The 20,770-nt window shown below is 42.5% G+C and overlaps 1 protein-coding gene across 6 annotated transcripts in view; it reads left to right on the top strand.

Moving 5' to 3' along the window:
- GRID1 (glutamate ionotropic receptor delta type subunit 1) overlaps positions 1–20,770 on the top strand; it is a 700,182-nt gene that overhangs the window by 387,015 nt on the left and 292,397 nt on the right. For all 6 annotated transcript variants that reach the window (XM_081913537.1, XM_081913538.1, XM_081913536.1 and 3 more), the window contains exon 4: positions 12,196–12,401. In XM_081913537.1, coding sequence (XP_081769663.1) covers positions 12,196–12,401 — 206 coding nt within the window. The remainder of the gene's footprint in view (positions 1–12,195; positions 12,402–20,770) is intronic.

The following is a 20,770-nucleotide window of genomic DNA, read 5'->3' as shown; positions in this document are numbered from 1 at the left end:
GCTAAGCCTCTTACAGATGTTTTGAGTGGTTGCCACAAATGTGTATGGGTCATTAATGGCGTGGGCTTGACCCCATTCTGCATGAGTTTGTTTCAAGTCCCTGAATGGCTTGTGGGACTTTTAAAGGAAAGCATGGAGGCTGGGGTGCAGCTTCTTGCCACAGTGCCCTCCATCCTTCCAGACAGCATAGGCGATGCTGAATTATATGGACCACGGGTCTCAGCACCATGAAGAATAATGTAACATAATATCCTGTGATCCCAAAGTCTTCAGCTAGACAAGAGGTTGCCCTGTGCATCTCTGTGTGACTAACTGTTCAGTGCTGGTCTTCCTGCCTTGCCTTTTACCAGCTGACAGACATGCCCAGAACTATTCTTTATGGTGAGACATAGGGCATAGCCACTTGCGAGAACATGTAGTCCTTTCTCTTTTAAACATAGATGTTGTTGTTGTTTAGTCGTGTCCGACTCTTTGTGACCCCATGGAGCAGAGCACGCCAGGCACTTCTGTCTTCCACTGCCTCCCGCAGTTTGGTCAAACTCATGCTGGTAGCTTCGAGAACACTATCCAACCATCTCGTCCTCTGTCGTCCCCTTCTCCTTGTGCCCTCCATCTTTCCCAACATCAGGGTCTTTTCCAGGGAGTCTTCTCTTCTCATGAGGTGGCCAAAGTATTGGAGCCTCAGCTTCAGGATCTGTCCTTCCAGTGAGCACTCAGGGCTGATTTCCTTAAGAATGGATAGGTTTGATCTTCTTGCAGTCCATGGGACTCTCAAGAGTCTACTCCAGCACCAGAATTCAAAAGTATCAATTCTTCGGCGATCAGCCTTCTTTTTCTTGGCAGGGATATTGCAGTGGCTTGCCAGTTCCTCCTCCAGGTGGATCATGTTTGGTCAAAACTCTCCACTATGACCTGTTCATCTTGGGTGCCCTGCTCGGCATAGTTCATAGCTTCTCTGAGTTATTCAAGCCCCTTCACCACGGCAAGGCAGTGATCCATGAAGGGGTTAAACATAAATAACTTACATAAAAAGTATACATTGGTTTTCTGAAATTTAGGAAACCATGCCTCAGCATTGCTTTTAAAAAGCTGGGGTGCAGAATTAAGCATTTTTAGGTTTGGTTGATTTTTTCTCTTCCATTTAAATCATTGGAAGTTTAAATTTAGCTTGATGGTGCTGATTTATTTGGCCTACCTTGAAAGTACTTTTGAGTGACTGTGGAATATAGTGCTGTTCTTTTATTACTGGAGTTGCTTTAATTCTCAGGAAATGACTGACAGTCGAAAGGATAATTTAGAATTTTTTCCCTGTGAGCCAAAGCATCCCCCCACCAAGTTTGCAATATACATTTCCATTTAAAAGTGGTTTTAAATGGAAATGTTCCAAGCAAGTTGCCATATGAAAAGCTTTGGCACTGCACTTGAAAGGCTGTAGCACCAGGCAGAAAGTTTGATTTTCTAAAGCAATTAATGGGATAATAGTCTCCAGGGGTCAATCGAGAGAAGCAAGCTTTTGCTGCCCCCACATAGAAGAAAGAACATCAGGAAATATACAAAAATATAACTTGGCAAAAGCAGTTTGCATATGTGATTGAATTTTGTGAGCACACAGTATGAGATGATAGAGCGTGAAGCTTAATTTGTACACCCTTTTTTCTGTGATCTTAGTTCCACTGCTCCTGTGAAAAAAATAGCTTTTGTAGTGAAAACGTCCATGTTGGGTCTGTGCCCCTGCCCTGTCTGGGTTGCTTTGAGAAGTATAGGAATTCCTTTGATTTTCTCAAGGACCATTGTTTTGTGAAGATAATTATCGATGCATTTGCTTCAAAGACTGTATTAAAATTGATTCTGTTAAGCTGTCCATTTGGGCTTTGGACAAGGCAATACTAACAAGCTCACAGAAGCTATGTGTGGTACATAGACACAGAGGTTTTCCTAAATATTTTATTTAGGGTGTATTTTAATAGTCTTTTGGAAGCCACTAGATGGGCGGGGTATAAATAATAATTTATTATTATTATTATTATTATTATTATTATTATTATTATTATTACCTCTTTCTGCCTTGGCTCTGAAGTGGAAGACATTCACAGCATTTTCTGCCTGGTGGTTTTCAGAAGACCATGCTAGCAGACTCTTAGTCATGTCCCTCATTTCCATTTCTGGAACAAATTTTGCTTCCAGACCTACTTTAAATTCAACGAGAGTAAGTTGTATGTGCTAAAAATACTGAAATGGTCTCCAAAAAGATGACCAGGGCATCTCTCATCATAGGCCAATAATTAGCCCCACCTGTTCATGCATTTGGTTGCAGAACTGCTCCTCAAGTCTGAGAATCAGACTTCTTGTCAAAAGAAACTTCCCCCGCCCCCGCCCCAGACCAAAATAAAACTCATGTGAGTAGTGTAATGTCAGAGCAATGAACTCGCATGAGATTGTGGCTCCTCTCCCCTGAACTGGAAAATTGCAAGTTGAGATTTTCCACTTCACAGAAGGAAAGGAAAGATTTTGAGTGAATAGGCTGTGTTGATGTTACACTGTTTATGTGGGTAGACCAGCCATGTGAGCTGTTATTTGTGGAAGTGTAGCTGACTGATTTTAGGGACAGACTTGAAGAGAATAGTCTTCATTCAGAAGCGAAAATTCAGATGTTGATACAGAAACAGGAAATGTGGCTATATTGAGAATGGCAGAACTGGACTAGTACCTACTTGCAGTTTCCTTGTTTCGTGGGGAGGAGGAGCTTATGAAGAAAATGCTCATTTTCACTCATACAAATGATATTACCCTGAACAAAAGGACATTTCCCTGAACAAAATGACATTTACCTGTCTATGGCTTCCTGAGAACCTTTCTGGTTATCTGAAGTTATCTTATTTGCATGCTGATTACAGCATCTGGGCTGAAGAAGGCATGTGGTGAAGTGTTTAGGAGGAGGAGCCAAGGCATTGTCCTTATTTCTTCTGTTTAAGTATTTGTGTTTCATTTGCCCTCTAAGACAAGAAAGTGAAAAATTTCAACCTCAAGAAACAAGGTACTAGGGTGGGCGGCAGCAGGGATTCAACAAAGTGAAAAGATGAGGTCTTTTTTCTTTTGACATTGGGGATAGGTGTTTATTCACTTACATAATAGAATTTCTCTTGGGCCCTTGTATGTGTGGAACCACAGTTAAAATCAGACGACTTAAAAACAAAATTCTCAAATAAATGCTACTCCTTTATCACCTGCTGAATCTCACCCAGTGAATGCCCAAATCAAAGAGAAAGGCTTTACTGTTCTCTCAGGGATGCTGTAGTTGCATCCTTTCTTGCAAAACCAGCATTGAGAAGAGGGTTGAACTAGATAATCTGTAATATACTTTAGATCCTATGGTTCTGTGGTTAAAAATGATCATAACTTTCTCACAGGATGGAAATAAAAAATTGCAGGGAGCCATATTGGTCTACTACAAAAATAAGTAAACAAATAAATCCAAAAGTTAGAGTAGCAATTCAATACCTTTATTATAAAGTTCAGCAACAACAAATTACAAGGAACTAACCAAACTTTTGGTTTCCTCAAAATTCTTCATCAGACTGAAAGATAAGCAGAAATGAAAAGAAATTAGAAGTAACATGAACAGATTTTGCTGGCCATTATAAAACACAGCAATGCTCCATTTTGTAATTGTTGGGACTTCTTAGTTAGTCATAATAAAGGGGATATAATACACCAGGGGCAAGTGGTATTTGGTCCCCCAGATTTTGTTGGGCTCCAACTTTTGCCAACCCTAGCCAGCATGTACAATGGTAAGGAATAATAGGAGTTGTAGCCCAGTAACATCTTCAGGGCCAAAGGTACTACATACCGGTATATAGGTTCTCCTGTACAATACTAATCACAAGATACTGTAATCAAAGGTACACCCATTGAAATACTTTTCATGCATTTTGAGGATGGTGGTGGGTTGTGGGAGGGTTGTGTTCCTTGGTCCCTTCAATGAGCCCAGAAGGCTTGCAATTAATATAATCCATGTAGCATCAGTCTAGACGTGCAGCACCAATAGCCTGTTTCATGGTCTGTACTGAGATTCAGAATGACACGTAGGGTATGTTGAAGCCTGTTAATGTGTGATGATAGTGTTAATGTCTTTTAAAGCTTTCACATACAGCCTGTAAAAAATGGCGCAAAACATAGCAGAGGCCATTATTGGAAGGTGTTGGGAATGGAAGAAAAGAAACCCAGGAAAGTGTAAACAAATCAATAATGTGTGCAAAAAGCAGCTCTTTGGGTAGCCTTTTTTAAAAAAAATCATACTTTCTTTACGCAATCTTAAACTCTTCCAAGTTTAAGATTGCTTAGAGGAAGTATGATTAGAAAACACAAGGCCAAGAAGAGAAGTAGAGACATACAGGGAGGTATTGAAGCAGGAAAAAAACCCCACACAAAGCCCCAAGAGGAGCATTTCATACCCTCCAACTTTTCTGAGATGAAAATAGGGGTGCCCAAAGGAAAAGTGGGACATTCTGGGATCAAATCAGAAACCGGGAGTGCATCTGTAAATCCAGGCTTTCCCTGGAAAACAGGGACACTTGGAAGGTCTGGCATTAAAAATAAAGAAATAAAGAAATGTAATCTGAGATTGTTATAGTCTGTGAGAGGAAGCTGGGGTGCCAGCCAAACAGAGTGTCTGGTTCTGCTGCCCATGCTTCATGTTACCTTATTGCTTCTTCTAGGTGAAAGGTTTTCTTTCCTCTCAGGCTGCTGTTCATTAAACAGCCTGAAACTCCTGGTATCTCCTCGAGAACCACACAAGCTAGCATGGAACTTGGCACTTTGATGTGTGTGAGGAGGGTATGTAAATGGAAAGCACCATGGTTTTGTAAACAAAGTGAATGTCACTGAAAGAATAAGCAAGGTTGTTCTTATGAAAAAGATTTAAACATAAGAGTGGCTACGACTTCCGGTTTCCTGCCGACAGAAAAGGGAGCTTGGGTCTAGCTGGGGGGCCTTGGGCAGCACTGGCCTCTGTCCCTCTTTCCTTCCCACCTTCCTCTGATGCCCTCTTGTGTCTTTGCCTCCCAAAGACTTGCACAGCTGTTTGTTGCAGCAGCCCTGGCTACAAGCTCTGCAGGCGAATGGAGCCTCTGGGGCTGGTCAGGGGGTGCTGGTTGCAAGGAACTGAGGTGGCCTAGGGGTAAGCAAGCAAGTGGGTGAGGGAGCCCAGCTAGCCAGACTGTCAGCCCTTGCTGCTGGGAATGGACAGACAAGTCTCAGGCCCCTGTGGGGCAGTGTGAGGAAATACCTCTCTTTGGGGTGGGGGCGGCTCAGAGACCAGGGGTGGCAGCAGCGGCTGCCCAGAGGACTCCCAAGGAGAGGAGGCTGAGGGTGTTCAAAAAAGGGTGAGAGGCTGCCAGCTCTGCAGACAAGGGGTGCTATAACTGGGCTCCTGAGCCCCATGGGGGTGCCACAGAAAGAATGCAGTTGGTCAAGGGAGCCGTGGACTCAAAAAGGTTGAAAATCTCTGACTTAAGCAGATCTCATCCTCATGATGTATGAGATTGTCCTAGTCTGAATGCTAAATGTCAAAAGAAGTCCCTGACTAATTATAGGCTGGGCTTACCTTTGATTTACATTCCAATCTGCACACATTCCAAAAGCCTCAAAGGCAACAATTTTCTCTGTCCTGGGTATACTGAACATAGTTTATCCTCACCTAATTAATTTGTGACACCTTCCAAGTTATCCCCGCCCCCCCCCCCCAATAGGCAAAGCCATGAGTCAAGCCACAAACTAGCTTCATAATCCCCAAGCACAGAACAGGATTTTTACTTTTTACAGCAGTCAATTTCCTTCACAGTGGTCAAACTTTTTCCTTTGGTCAAGGCAATATGGCCAGTGACACAATTAGTGCAGGGCTAGTCAGCTATACTGCTGCAAATAAAACATTTTACGTGTGTTTAAAGTGCAATATATAATGTGACACCAAATGGTGATTGTGAGCCTTATGGGAAATTCAATGTTTTTTGAAAAAAGGTTTAAAGAAAAAGCATTTTCAGAACATTTTTTATATGTATATTTTATGTATAGATTCCACCTATGGGTATTATTGGACTGTATCAGCCTCTAGGCAGCAGTGGTTAGTTAAACAAGTCAGCTCATAACCCATGGTGTTGTTTAACTTGTTTAAAAACTGAGCTGTTCCTTCATACATAACACTAAACTGAGATGCTTTAAAAATGAAACTGAAACTTATCGTGGGAGGAGAAGGGAGTGAATGAGACCAAGGCTTTGCTTAGTCTCAAGGAATTCCCCATGGTTTAGTGTTCCATGTTAACACAACCAGTGAAACAGGAAACTCAAAAGCTGTAAATTAAGACATTAAATCAGTGCAGCAAGTTTTAGGTGAATGGTAAAAGGCAATAGCGGAACTATTCTTAAGCAAATTTATTTTTTGATGGAATTAAATGAAGAATGTGGATTAGGGATGTTTATTGTTTTCAGTAACTGTTTGAACCTCTTCACAGAACAAAAAAATTATCAGAGTCACAAGCTGTGGTATTTCTGATTAGAATTTTCCAAGACTCCCATTAATGAGAGACTCATGTTAATCTGTGGGAAATGAAGCAACTTTTGTTGTTGTTGTTGTCAAACTTTGCCTTTGTCTGGTAGCAATACAATTACCATAGCTTTTTGGGTTTTTTAAAATCATGTCCTTAATCTATAGGTGTGTTATATGAGTCAGAAGGCACAGTGATCTAAAGTTAAGCCCCTTAGCTTAGGCAAATCACAGCATATAACCGGCAGGCATAATGATACTCTTCGCTAGCTTGGAAAATTGGTGTTGTCCACTTTGACTAACTATAAATGCCAATAAGATAAAGTGTTATGAGATAATAGGTAAAGGAAAATACAGGAGCAGTGAAGTGGTGGAACAAGGAAATCTAATGTGTACTGAGAAAGATTGATCCGTGCTGATGATTCCACCAAGGACGAAGTATGTGGAAAATGTCTTTTCACAAGTGAGACTCAGAAAAGTAGCAATATAAACAGATTTCACACACGCACACACACACACACACACAAAACCCCACTGTATTTAGTGCCAAGGCAGACATTTCATTGTACATGCAGTGTTAATTTGTCAACTGAAAAGCACATGCATTAAATGAAACAGCCATAAATGAGAGTTCTTTGGAAGATGGTAGGAGTTGAAACAAAATAATTTAATGAAAAAGGAAGATGGGAGAAAGAAGATTAGAAAACAACAAGTGGAAGGGTGGGCTCCCATTGTAAAAATACTGGTGTTGGGTACAATACAAACATGTACAAAGGAGACATAATGGCAAAAACTGACCATTGAGTGGGTACATGAAGGAGAGATAGGTTCTCCTTATATTGGCTACTCATCATTTCTCCCTCTTTCCCAAATGGGGTAAAGGGTAAATGGGGTAAAGCTATTTAGTGAATCCATAGATTTAAAAGAGTGCTGTCCCACTCCCACTTATCTCATCAGCCCTCTCACCTGCATCCAAAGTCATTCTTGCCACATCTTAGCACCCACATACACACTCCCCTTTTCATTTACCTTGATGGCAGGAGCATAAGTAGCGCTGGAGATTAGATGCCTGCCTCTCTCCTTTCCAACATCAATTGACTTATTGTCACAGGAGACTCTGAAATAACTGGACTTCCCACACCACGCCTAATGTGAAGAATGGTTTCAGTAGGAAATTTAGTACCACCATTAAATCATTCCTTTGCAAAAGTGATTTGTGATTAGTATGATCAGTTATGCAGGGAGAGATGAGTGATCCTGCGTCTGTATCCACACTTTGACTGTGTTGCATTCTGTGGCTTCACCACATATGCCTGCAGACACCACCTTTTAAATGTCTGGTCCTTAATGTTCCCAGCTCCTCCTAGAAGAAAGGAACACATGCCTTTTTCCAATGTGAGCATTGGAGAATGGTTATTTAAAACAAAATCATGCACCCAGCTCCCAACATTTTGTTTCCTTTCCAAAATATCCCAAGACATTCTAGTGTGACCACAAAACAAAACTGAGGATAGAGATGGGCAGATCATTCTATTTCTGATTCGCATCAGTGTTACAAGTGTTCATTTAGAAGTCTTCTCCTGTTTCCACATTAATTTGCCACATGGAAATATGCGTTCAAGTCCTTTGTGTTGAAATACGTAACTTCTTATGAAATTTATCACAGATTATATATCTGTGCATGCCTTTTATCTCACAGTATGCATTTGGGTGTGCCTTTTATTCTTTCTTATTTTGCATTGAGCCTGGGTCGCCAATTTTGGAGAATTGTAAAATCCAAAGGATTAATACATTTTGATCTGCACATTTGTCTGGGAGATGCTGATCAGGTCAGTAAGCTTTGAAATTCACAGAAATAGAATTACTTAAGCATCCCTAAGCAAGGATACGGTTATGTATATCTATCAAATAGTGGGGCTTTGTAGACCAGAGTGAGTGTGATTCTTAACGGCAGGAGACACTAGAGGGAGGAAGCAAGTTTGAGTTCCTCGCCTAATCCTGTCCTCAGGTACAGCTCTCTACATTCTCCCATATAAGTGACTGTTTGCCAGTTCCGCAGAGAAGTAAAGTTTTGAACTTGTGAGCAAACTATGGTGAGAGACAAACCTGTCATTCATTCTTGACAGTATGTGGCCTGGCACATCTTGAAATGAGTCCCACAATGGGTGTAGGTGTTCTGCATTATACCTGCCATATTTACTCAGGTACACTATTCTATTGACCTAAAAGTCTTTTTGGTAGTATGCTTAAAGGAGAACTGTGGAAACCCACTGGAATCTGATTCTAAGTGAGACCTTTGAATCCAAAGCCCATAGAAATTATTGGCAGTGACTTCCAACTTGTAGCTGGGATTGGAGCAGGAATGTGTGTGTTTTTTAATTAAAAATATTTTCAGTGCTTGCCTGCCATACATGATATGCAACATCTAGTCACTATTCAAGACAAAACACCTTCTTTCCCACTACACACATACCACGGTTCCAATTTTTCATTCAAACTTTCTGAATACTTTTGCTTTCCTATCTGGTTGCTCAGTGAGCTTGTGGAGAATATAATTCATCCTAAAGCAATAGCATCCTCATTCATCATCCCCTGCAAATAATGTTCCTTTTTCCAAAACAGCTTTAGATGCTGGTAAAACGTAATGTTAGTCAACCCAAAAGGAGGATTGTCTATTTGTCAAGCTCTGCATTAATATGAAGAACCAGACAGTATTAAAAACAACTACTACTACTTTGTCACTGTACGTCATATGCTATAGAGCCATAAAAGAATAAAGATAGCAAGGGATCAGAGAATCTGAATCTGCAAAAGGCAAACACCAGGATGACGGCATCAATAAAATATTTTATTGAGTAAATTGCATCCTTATCATTGTGATTATTATTTGAATGTGTATGCCCAGCAGTAGGTTGAATACAGACTTAGTTATACTTTACAAAGTATGAATCCAAGCCCTGATAATTATGAATATAATCACACACACACACCACATATACTATATAATAATATCTCTCTTTTTGCTGTTTCTAAACAATTAGATTTAAAAATCTAAAGTTCCTGACACTTACATGTTAGGATTTGGCCTGTAGAGACCCACATCTAACATCTCTCAGCTTAACAGAAGTTTTGTGATGCTAAAATAGAGGGAGGCACATTCATACATTTACACTAAGTTCCTTGGCTCAAGGGTGGATTCTGGACTTACTCAGTGGTCTTTTACTAATCACCACCCCTTAGCCTCTGTTATTGCCCCTCCCAAGGGAATATTGGTAATTTACCTTGTATGGCTGCTTTAAATATGGAGGAACTTCAGGGCACACTATGATCTATTCCAGGGGTGGCCAACTCTCAAGAGACTGCGATCTACTTTTAGAAGTAAAAACTGGCAGTGATCTAGAATAAAAACTGGGTCAGCTCAAAGTTGTTGAACATTTTTTAGGGAGGAGAAAAGCCCCATTTTTTAGGGGTTAAAAAAAGGTTTTTTTGGGGGGACTTCTGTTTTGGGGTGGAGGGTTAAAGGCAAGGGACAAAGAGGTAAAGTCACTCACAAGAAGATCGCTATGGATGAAAACAGCAGCACAGAGAAAGCTCCGTCTTCCCTTCAACAACAAAGGAGGGCAGGGTGAGGGGGCACGGCCGGAGTCAGTTTTAGTGATGCTAAGGAATGGGAGCCAGAGATCGACCACGATCTACCAAAACCTTGTGGGGATCTACTAGTAGATTGCAATCAACCTGTTTGACATCCCTTATGTATTCCATAGGCAGGCAAACTAAGGCCCGGGGGCCGGATCCGGCCCAATTGCCTTCTAAATCCAGCCCACAGATGGTCCGGAATCAGTAGAATGTGTCCTTTTATTTAAAATGCATCTATGAGTTATTTGTGGGACCTGCCTGGCGTTTTCACATGAGTAGAATGTGTACTTTTATTTAAAATGCATCTCTGGGTTATTTGTGGGGCATAGGAATTTGTTCTCTTTTTCAAAATATAGTCCGCCCCCCCACATGGTCTGAGAAACAGTGGACCAGCCCCCTGCTGAAAAGTTTGCTGACCCCTGACCTGTTCTAAACAAATAAGTGACATTGCACAACGGTATACAAATGTCCTATTGAAGGCAGTTGGTGCTGTAATGAGGACGCAGGTGGCGCTGTGGGTTAAAGCCTCAGCGCCTAGGACTTGCCGATCGAAAGGTCGGCGGTTCGAATCCCTGCTGCGGGGTGCGCTCCCGCTGCTCGGTCCCAGCGCCTGCCAACCTAGCAGTTCGAAAGCACCTCCGGGTGCAAGTAGATAAATAGGGACCGCTTACCAGCGGGAAGGTAAACGGCGTTTCTGTGTGCGGCTCTGGCTCGCCAGATGCAGCTTTGTCACGCTGGCCACGTGACCCGGAAGTGTCTCTGGACAGCGCTGGCCCCTGGCCTCTTAAGTGAGATGGGCGCACAACCCCAGAGTCTGTCAAGACTGGCCCGGACGGGCAGGGGTACCTTTACCTTTTACCTAGGGAGGGTGAGGATGGAAATGGCATTCACAGTTGTATCTCTATGGCATGGGTCACATGTGCAGCGGCTCTCAGGGTAAGGAAGTTCCTCCTATAAGTTTGTTAAACCTCTCATATTATTGAGCAAAAATATCAAGTTACCCATATTTAGTATGAGTTGGCAATGTTAGATACAAGGGGGCGGAATCTAACGATCTCAGTGTATTTCTATTGTGCAAAAATACCCACAGCTGGACACAGATGAAGATGTTTGCATGTAGTCCTGCACACTGCTTTGATCAAGGCACTTTCAAATTCAAACCATCAGCATTGGCATTAACGGTAGGGTACCGTTGTGTTGTGCCGCTGTTCCCAAATCCTAAAGCATTTAAACAAACAAACAAACACAAACATAAGACTGTGAAATCAGGCTTTGTCAGAGTCTCAGGTTTGGTTCTCACAGGCAGCTTGAAGACTGACCTTGATGGAAGTCACTGTGGGTTGCATGGAAATAGTTCCATGATATCACGAATTTGCCGCATTTAACATATCTCCAGGATATGTAAGTAAAGGGCACCGCTCTGTTCACAGGAAACGTTCAGCGAGATGAAATTAACTTGGCAAAGCACACTGATAGCACACAGCTGAAGACAACGCTGTCTACCTTTTGCGGGGGAGCGGGGAAAGCCAATTGTTAACTCAAAACATGATGGCTAGAATACATAGAGCTAACAAGCTGTAGTTCTGGGAACCCAGACATTCCTCCATGCCCAGTGGCATCAGGTCTGGCACTACTATCAGAAAAGGAAAAGGCAGGGCTTTTTTCAGCTGGAACTCAGTTCTGGCACCTCTCAGGTGGGTGCCATTGCCATTATAGGAGAACAAGGGAGGCATTCATGATGAGTTCTGGCACCTCTTTTTCTAGAAAAATAACACTGGGTAAAGGCATATTTGTGGGTTTTGTACCTTGAGCACCATAATGCCTTGGGTTGTCTTTGTATATGGAGACTTTCAAGGGTAGGTTTTGATATGGCATACAAGTAATTTATTCAAATAAAATTCCACTGGGCTGCCACTAGCCCCTGCAAGGCATCTCTTTGCATGTTGGCCTTTGTCATTGCTTTTTCTCCTTGCTCCTAGCTTTAAAACACCAAGAACATAATTTGTGTTTCTCTTTGGCAGATATCCGTGGTCTACAAGGATTTCTGGACCAAGCTTCAAAGCTAGGACTTGATGTATCTTTACAAAAAGTAGACAGAAACATCAGCAGGGTTTTTGCCAGCCTTTTCACTACTATGAAAACAGAGGAGTTGAATCGCTATCGAGATACGTTACGAAGAGCGATCTTACTTCTGAGTCCAAGGGGAGCACAAACTTTTATCAACGAGGTTAGTACATTCTTTCTTGAACCAGTTTCTAGTTGTAATTCTAGTAAAAAAATAGCAATACTAGTTTGCAGTCTTGGGAACTTTTCTGAAAAGCACTCATTTGCAGAGGTGTGAGAGATATGAGGTGACACTAGCATATCTGAGAAATACAATTTCAACACTTGTGTCATGAAGTTTGTGTTGGGTCTCTTCCGGTCTGTACTAAAAGCTCTGTGTAATATGCTGTTAGTCAGAGGTGTGTATATTGTGTTGGGTAAGGCCTAAATGACTCAGCATCCCTTTTTAATATTTCATCTGAATCGAGTGATGAGGTCTGCAAAGCTAAAACAAGTATTTAACTGTAGTATTTCTGTTCTGAAGTTGACAAGGAGTTAGATTTCATGTTGTCTTAGTTAAGCTGGTGAGTATGTACTTGAAGAGCACTGCACTGGTAGATGAATTGATACTGTCTTTTGAGGAGCATTAGTTATTCCATGAAAACTTGGATGGAGGACATGGGACTGTAGGGAACTGTTAATTGTGATTTGGAGAAAAGGGGTATAAGGAATTAAGAGAGATGGCTTGAAGTGTGAACTTCAAGGGATATGTTACACCTGATAATCTAAACAGAGGTGGGGAAACTCAGACCAGGGGCCAAATGTGGCCTCATGCCTTTCTATATTGGTTGTGTGAACTCTCATTTGGAAAATCATTTACTGGCAGTGCTCCGTGTCCTCTTCAGCATGACTGGAAGCTGTTGTTGAACAGGGATGATATCACTTGATTTCCTAAATCAGGGGTCAGCAAACTGAGGCCTGCGAGTCGGATCAGGCCCAATTGCCTTCAGGGTCTGGCCTGCGGATTGTCCATGGATCGGCATGGGGATTCTGTTTATTTGGGCTGCACCATTTCCCTCCCTGCGCTGTTCCACCCCCTCCACTCCCTCACACACACTGTGGCGGGGCCTCCTCCCTCCCTCCTCCTGGCTTCTCCCCTCCCTGCCTAGAGAAAGAAGGAGGTTGGGCTGAGCTGGCTGAGTGCCATTTTAAGCAGCCCCTTCCCAGAGCCAGCCCTTTCACGCTGCTCATCTTCCCTCCGCTGTTGTTTCTGCTGCTGCCCTGGTGCTCCTGTGGGCCAGAGAGTGGGCCAGAGAGTGGACCAGACTAGCTCACTCTGCCTACCTGGGAAGGTAAGCACAGTGGCTGGGGCTGGGACTGGGGAGGAGGACTACTTACCCCCCCTTCTTCCAGCTCCGCCTCCCAGTGCTGCTTCTCCAGCCCGCCACAAGGTCTGAGGGACAGTGGACTGGCCCATGGCTAAGAAATTTTGCCAACCCCTGTCCTAAATGAAGGATGAAGAGGGGTGTCTGTGTGTAGCAATCCCCGAATTTCACAAGGCTAGAATGTAGCCTACTTTGCAATGGACAGTGTCCTATCTGTTGCTCCATCCTCTATTTGTCTCTGTCCCCATCCACCACTGCCATGTGGTCCCAAGAAGGATCCTCAGAAGGACTGAGAAAGGTTCCTCACCCTAATCTAGGTTGCCTTTGGCATCAACCTTTGTATTGAGCCTAGTAGTAAAAGGCGGAAGATTTTTACAATCTGAAGAGAAACCAGAGCCTTGTAGGTGTGATCTGGGTGCCCTGTGAGCGGAGCCATGTAGCAGAACTCCACCACCACAATATATATTTAATTAACTAGTAGTCATCCACACCACACCACTAATTTTATTATGGCAGCTCAATGTCAGTTCTTCCTTATTAATCTACAGCAGTAAGTATTTGTTGCCATCCTTTTTTTAATCTTTACAATTGTTGGAGATGAAACTAATTACAATTCAGGTGTAACTGTTGGGCAGCAAATCTGATTACCGTTATTATCTTGTGGGATAATATTGTCATTTATTAATTTTCACACATTGTCTTCTAAAATGAAATAGATTATTAGTAACTTGGAAATCAAAAACACAAGTGCCAGAGCTCAGGTAATACCACATTTGTACACCGAGGGAATGTGATCTTAATTGCTCTTCTTTCAGTTTTTGTTCCTTAGCCAATGTGACATTGAAGTATTATGGTAGTTCATCACTGCTTTACACTTTGTATTTAACACTTTATTTAATTTATGATTGGCTGCCTGGTGTGAACATGGAATGCAGACTAAATTTTCATAATAAAAAATGCAAATGGTTAGGTATTTATATGTGAGTGAAAAAAAGACTGAATAAGAAATAAGCAAGAACTAACTGTCTTGAGCATAGCAGATATGTTGTGGAAGGCAGTGTTTTTAAAATGCTCTGCCTTAAGAATCCATTTCCTTTTTAGCACCTGCCAAAGAGCTCATACAGGCTTTCAACAGAATCTTTGTGCATATAACAAAGGTTTGCAAAGTTTTTTCTGGGGTGCATACTTGGTTCACATGGGGTATTTAGTGCACTGTTCAAACTAGTGTGTGCCCTGGAATACTGAAATTGAAATACTTTGTTGTCACTTGTACAACTTGTATACAGCGAGATTACACAATATATATTCAACAATCTTCTGTAGTTGTTTGGAAAAATAAGTATCTGTTGTTGAGTTACCTTTAAGGAAAGCTTGTCCTCCATTATTTGTGGTCTTATTGAGGGACAAACAATAAGCTTCTGAGCCAACCACAGGACTCCCCAAAACTGAGTTTGAAAGCCACTGGAGTAAGGTATTAAAATCAGTTCAACCAGCTTAGTTTTCCAATGCTCTTTGAGTATCACTAATACGATTTTCTCTATATATTGGCTTCCTTCCAGATCTTGAAGGATACACCTATGAGTAGGCTTTCAGATTTGCTGAAAAGAAAGTGGTTAAATCAGAGGCTGAGTTATATTTCTTTTCATTCTAGCAACCGTATTTCATTACATGCTATCAAACCAGTCACCTCTAAAATCCATAACTCCTGCTAATATTCATGAGGTTTGCATTCACATGTTGGAAAGGCAATAGCCCTGCAGGACTGTGAAGTTTAAAGGGTAATGTACTAAATTATCATGCTGCTTTGGCCATCCCCAGAGAAAAGTGCTATTACAGGAATTATTAGGGCTAATGATCCTGATATTTTTCCAGATCCCTGCAGGAGTATAAGTCTGGGCTGAATTAAGAAGTAATTTGTTCAAAAATCTTCTGTTACTGAATCTTGATTGATTCAAAAAAAAGCTTTAGGAAAGGGAAGTTGAATAATGGAAGTATGTAATCTCTCTAAAGGCTCCGTGCATTTGCAATATGCTGAAGGGAGTAATTCAACAATCATGTCGGCCACATGGAAGCTAGCAGGTTACTTAACTCCATAGTATTTATGCATCTGTGGACCCCGTGCACACCATTACAATCACAGGAGGAACAAAGTATGGTGTTTGAGATGGTTTTCAGCAAGGCATTAAATGTGTTTTTATTATTTATGGAAGAAAAGAAATATTGTCCCATTCCCAACAACCACAGCAGGTTTGACTAAATTTCCGACCATAATGGTGAGGCTGAGGAGCTGTCCAGCACAATAGGAGCGCGTTGTATGCAAGGTAGACTATCTCAGCAATGCAGTTATCCAACCAAGGAGTTCAATAAAATCACAAAGAGCTGGGTGGAAGTGGATTATACAAGAGTCAGTCTACAATGAGCAGATCTTCTCCTTTTGCTTCACCCCATCTAGGAGCATCACAGAACTTGGACCTGGACCATACTTTTGCTTCTTATTTTCTCCTCCCATTTAGGAGATGGAAGGTCCCATGCAATCCTGTGTGCATTGTACTTTCTTACTGCAATTCTTCTCCCAGGTCTTTGGGGGGTGTGTGTGTGTGATGGAGGATACCTAATCAGGAGGCATATTTGTTACTTTATTCGGGAAACCTTCCAATACATCCTTAGGATATTTTATTACCATAATAAGAATAGTCTAAGAATGTGATACTGCGGGAGGCAGTAGAGGACAGAGGTGCCTGGCGTTCTCTGGTCCATGGGGTCACGAAGAGTCGGACACGACTAAACGACTAAACAACAACAACAACAAAAGAATGTGATGGCCTGGGAATCCAATTCAGAGGCTGAACCGGAGGAATCCCAGCCCACACAGGAGTCCCCGCCTCCAGGGCCGGCTGAACTGGGGCAGGGCCTTGATTCTGAAGCGCCTGCACCTGTGCCGGATCCTCAGGAGCAGGCACCAGGTGAATCCACTCTGGCTCCAGAGGGGCTTGAGGACACAGTGCCTACAGGTGCGCCTCTCCCAGCCCTGTCAGGGGAAGGTGAATCTCACCCCGGGTCCAGTAACCCTCCAGCCTCTCCTGAGCTGCAGAGGCTCAGGGCAGAGAGGCGGAGAGAACTGGTTTCTCCCAGGAGGAGTGCTCGCCTTAAGGCCAGGAGAGGCGGGTCTCCTGGGGGCCGGGACCGCCCCTGGCCTCAGAGAATATAAAGGCCAGTCAGCCCGGTCCCAGGGTGCAGGAGCAGCATCATTGAAGAGCTGTTTTGGCCAGTACCCAGTCCTGTTCCCCCAGAGTTCCTGTACTTGCCCGGCTCCTCGCTTTGGACCCCGCTTCACCCGTAGAGGACTGTCTGCCGACCCTCGACTCAGGTCCTGGACCTCACCCCACGGTAACCTCCCCCTGGGACCAGCACAAAGAATGACAATATTGTATATTTTTAACTTTTAAACGTGTTTTTCAACTTTCTGTGGCATTGTGATTATAATGAATTTAAGGAAATTGATGGAATATCTACTGATATTCTGGATACTCATAGGTGTATCCTTCAAGATCTGGATACTCTGATATTCTGGATGAAGGTTAAGTGCTAAGAAGTATGTAATGTTGCTTTTTAATACATGTGAAATACTTGGCCTGAGATTCTGAACAGTCTGATGTGTCTCATCAGCAAAATGTTTTATTTATTTATTTAGACACAACTCCCTTTTGCCTCAGATTGTAAAATATTGCACCTTGCAACACCATGTGCTTTTCTGCTTGAATGATGATTAGCCTCTCACTAGGTTTCCCCAACTTTATTATTATTATGCTACAAGGTGCTTAATACCTGAGAATGGACCTGAGGCACTGAGGTAATGAAGATCACCGTGTGAAGTGGAAAGCCTTAAACATTTCATGAAGAAAGCTCCTCTATGCAATAGCAACAAAAATAAACATTTGTGGATTACTAGTGATTCTTATACATTGGTACCTCGGGTTAAGAACTTAATTCGTTCTGGAGGTCTGTTCTTAACTTGAAACTGAGGTTCCACTTTAGCTAATGGGTCCTCCTGCTTTCTTGCATTTCCTTTTCATTGGGATGGTTTTCGTTGCTGCCTCCTGTATAATGTTGCTAGCCTCCATTCATAGTTCTTCAGGCACTCTGTCCACCAAATCTAAATCCTTAAACCTGTTCCTTACTTCCGCTGTGTATTCATAGGGGATTTGATTTAGATTGTATCTTACTGGCCCAGTGGTTTTTCCTACTTTCTTCAGTTTAAGCTTGAATTTTGCTATAAGAAGCTGATGATCTGAGCCACAGTCAGCTCTAGGTCTTGTTTTTGCTGACTGTATAGAGCTTCTCCATCTTTGGCTGCAGAGAATATAATCAATCTGATTTTGATGCTGCCCATCTGGTGATGTCCATGTGTAGAGTCATCTCTTGTGTTGTTGGAAAAGCATGTTTGTGATGACCAGCTTATTCTCTTGACAGAACTCTATTAGCCTTTGCCCTGGAGCAGGAACCGGCAAGCCACTCCAGTATCCCTGCCAAGAAAACTCTATGGGCAAATCTTTAGATAGCTCTAAAGATGTTGTTTATAAGCAGATGTGCAGCAGGCTATGGTTGCATATAGAGGCTGAGCATTCTGAAATCCAGTAGTATGGATGTAAGCAGAAGAGTGAGTAGATGGGATAACCTTTTGCACACTAGGCTCTATCCCAAGTTTTTTTCCTTAGCTATAGGGCCTCCTTTTCCTGTGAGTTCATATGACTTTGTCTCAAGATGCCCAGATGGCATAAGTAAAGTAGCGAGGACAGGGAGTTCCAGCATGTGACCTGAAGCTTTGATCACTGCCATCTCTCCAAGTCTCTGCCAGCTGCCAGCACGAGCAAATGGCCACAGTTTTGTTGATGGTGATACTACTGGTGGTGCTGGGCCTGGTAGGAGCTGTGTCATGTATTCTGCTCATTACTGATCCAGAGCAGAACGTATAGTTAGCAGAGTAAAAACTTAAACACATTGTGGGATTCCCCAAAAATAGACCAGAGGCAATTGTATTTCATCCAGCAGAGCTTTACTGATACTGAAGGCAAATGGGCATAATGGTCACAAATCCAATACATTCAGGATTGGAACTGTCCATAAGAAATCCAATTGCAGTAGACTTAAACTTAAACTTACAATAACTTATAATAAGATTAAACCTTAACACTAAGCATACAGAACACAACAGAACACCACACCGGAAGGAAAGAGAGACAGAAAGAGAGTGAAACCCAGGCTCCTTCTGGCCTTACTTTTATTGTCATGCTGTTCAGTCTTGTATGCTTAAGCCAAGAAATTGTCTCTTCAAAGATATTTAGCACTAGTAGACACATCAATGGCACGAGACAACTGAAGAAGCCCAGAAAACTGTGCTCAGGGAGTGTGCTATCCGCCAACCTCAACAAATCAGCAGCCTCTCAACTGCATGGACTGCTAGGGTGAAACAGGGATAGAACGCTGGCATCCTGTCTTCTTTATTACCTCATACGCTGCTTCCTCAGCACCTCACAGCTACCGGGAACAACATTGAACTTACCCTTTTCTTGAATCTTTTTGAACTTATTTAAAAAACAAAAATGAAAAACTGAGTCAAGAATTTGTAAGAACCTAGTAAAATCTGATATTGCAAGTTCACTTTATTTTAGGTAGTTTGTAATTTTTCATGGCATATTCTCACATATCTGATAAATGGTGTAAAATTATTTTTGAACAACTGTGCGAATATTTGTCGCCAACGTGCTGTACGAGTTGCACTTACTTTTATAGTCAGCATGACCTTGACAGAAAAAGATAACAGAACCAGTTTAAGCCAGCTGTACTTGGCTTCTCTGAAGGAATAACCATCATGAACCTTCTGCTTGTTTCTTTCACACACACAAGCCTCCAGAACCCTCTTGAATCAATTAGAATAGGAAAGATCTCTACACATGAGAGCAATACTTTCTGTGCTAAGAAATGCAAACTGACAGGCTGCACCTGCATAAAGATGTATTGAGTCCTTCATGAATGATGCCAGTTGAACCCAATGGCCATACATGCCTAACATTTCAGCTTAACTCTTCTTTGGAATGGTTTGCATGGCCTAGTTCTTTATTATGTGAACCATATGTATGTCCAAATATGAAAGGCATCTTCATCACCATGATCCTCATCATCAGCATATATTGGGGGGGAGATAGTAGTTGCCATGTTGGGGGAGGAGGAAGATGACCCAGGAGACCACTGTGGGGTGGTCTGTGTGCAAGGGGGAAGGCTACAGAAAAAGGTGGGTGTGAAAACTGGTGCCAAGTGAGGCTGTAGGGTAGAGGGGAGAAGTGGCTTCAGAAATGAGGTTGGGAGGGTCAATAGGGGGCTTATTATTTTCATGAAGTGAGAAGGAGAGGTCTAGGGAGTGGTACTGTGATGGCTTGTGAATGCTCTTCGCAATAAGTACCTCTGCTCACTCAGAGATATATATACAGTCTTTATTTTACATATTACAGACAGCGCATTACAATCATGCATCTGAATCCTCCAGTTCAGATTCTGGGAGTGGCCTATGCTGGCTTCTCCTCCAACAGAAAAGGCGGGGAAGTTTCATTTGATACTTCTTCCCCCCCCTCTTTAACTCTCTCATTTCCCTGGCAGACGGAATAGGCAGTGTCTCACTATCTGTGCCAGAACTTCCTGTTCGGAGCTGAGGCTCTGGTTCAACATCAGAGAGCCTTCCCGCTTCCTGGCTTTCCCCTCTTTCCTCAATCGTCATTTCCTGCCCACCTCCCCCAGCCTGTTCCTGCTCGTCCCCTGCATTCTCTGGCAGTACCATGACAGGTACGCAGGTTGGTGAGATATAAAAGGAGCGTAGTAGGCAAGCAGGGAGGGGTGTGACAGGTAGGGAAGGGTGATGAGCAATGCAAGCAGGAGCAACAGCCTCTAGTGTTCTGTGAAGAACAACCATGTCTTAAATAATCCAGATATTTTCCAGCATTCTCAATTAAATAATGGATGCTTTTGAAAATTGGGTATAAGAGCAGTAACTATGCTGAAGCAGCATCTCAGATGAATTTAGCTTTGTTAGGTTCTCTAGGGGTTAGGGTTTTTTTGGGGGGATGCAGACAATAAAGTTAATCCAAACATATGTAAATTCGTATTTTCACATTTATTC

Source organism: Podarcis melisellensis (genome assembly GCF_964234715.1).
Source record: "Podarcis melisellensis genome assembly, chromosome: 5".
NCBI classification, from domain to species: Eukaryota; Metazoa; Chordata; class Lepidosauria; order Squamata; family Lacertidae; genus Podarcis; species Podarcis melisellensis.
Note: the sequence above shows the minus strand (reverse complement) of the source record. Positions and strands in the feature narration are given on the sequence as shown.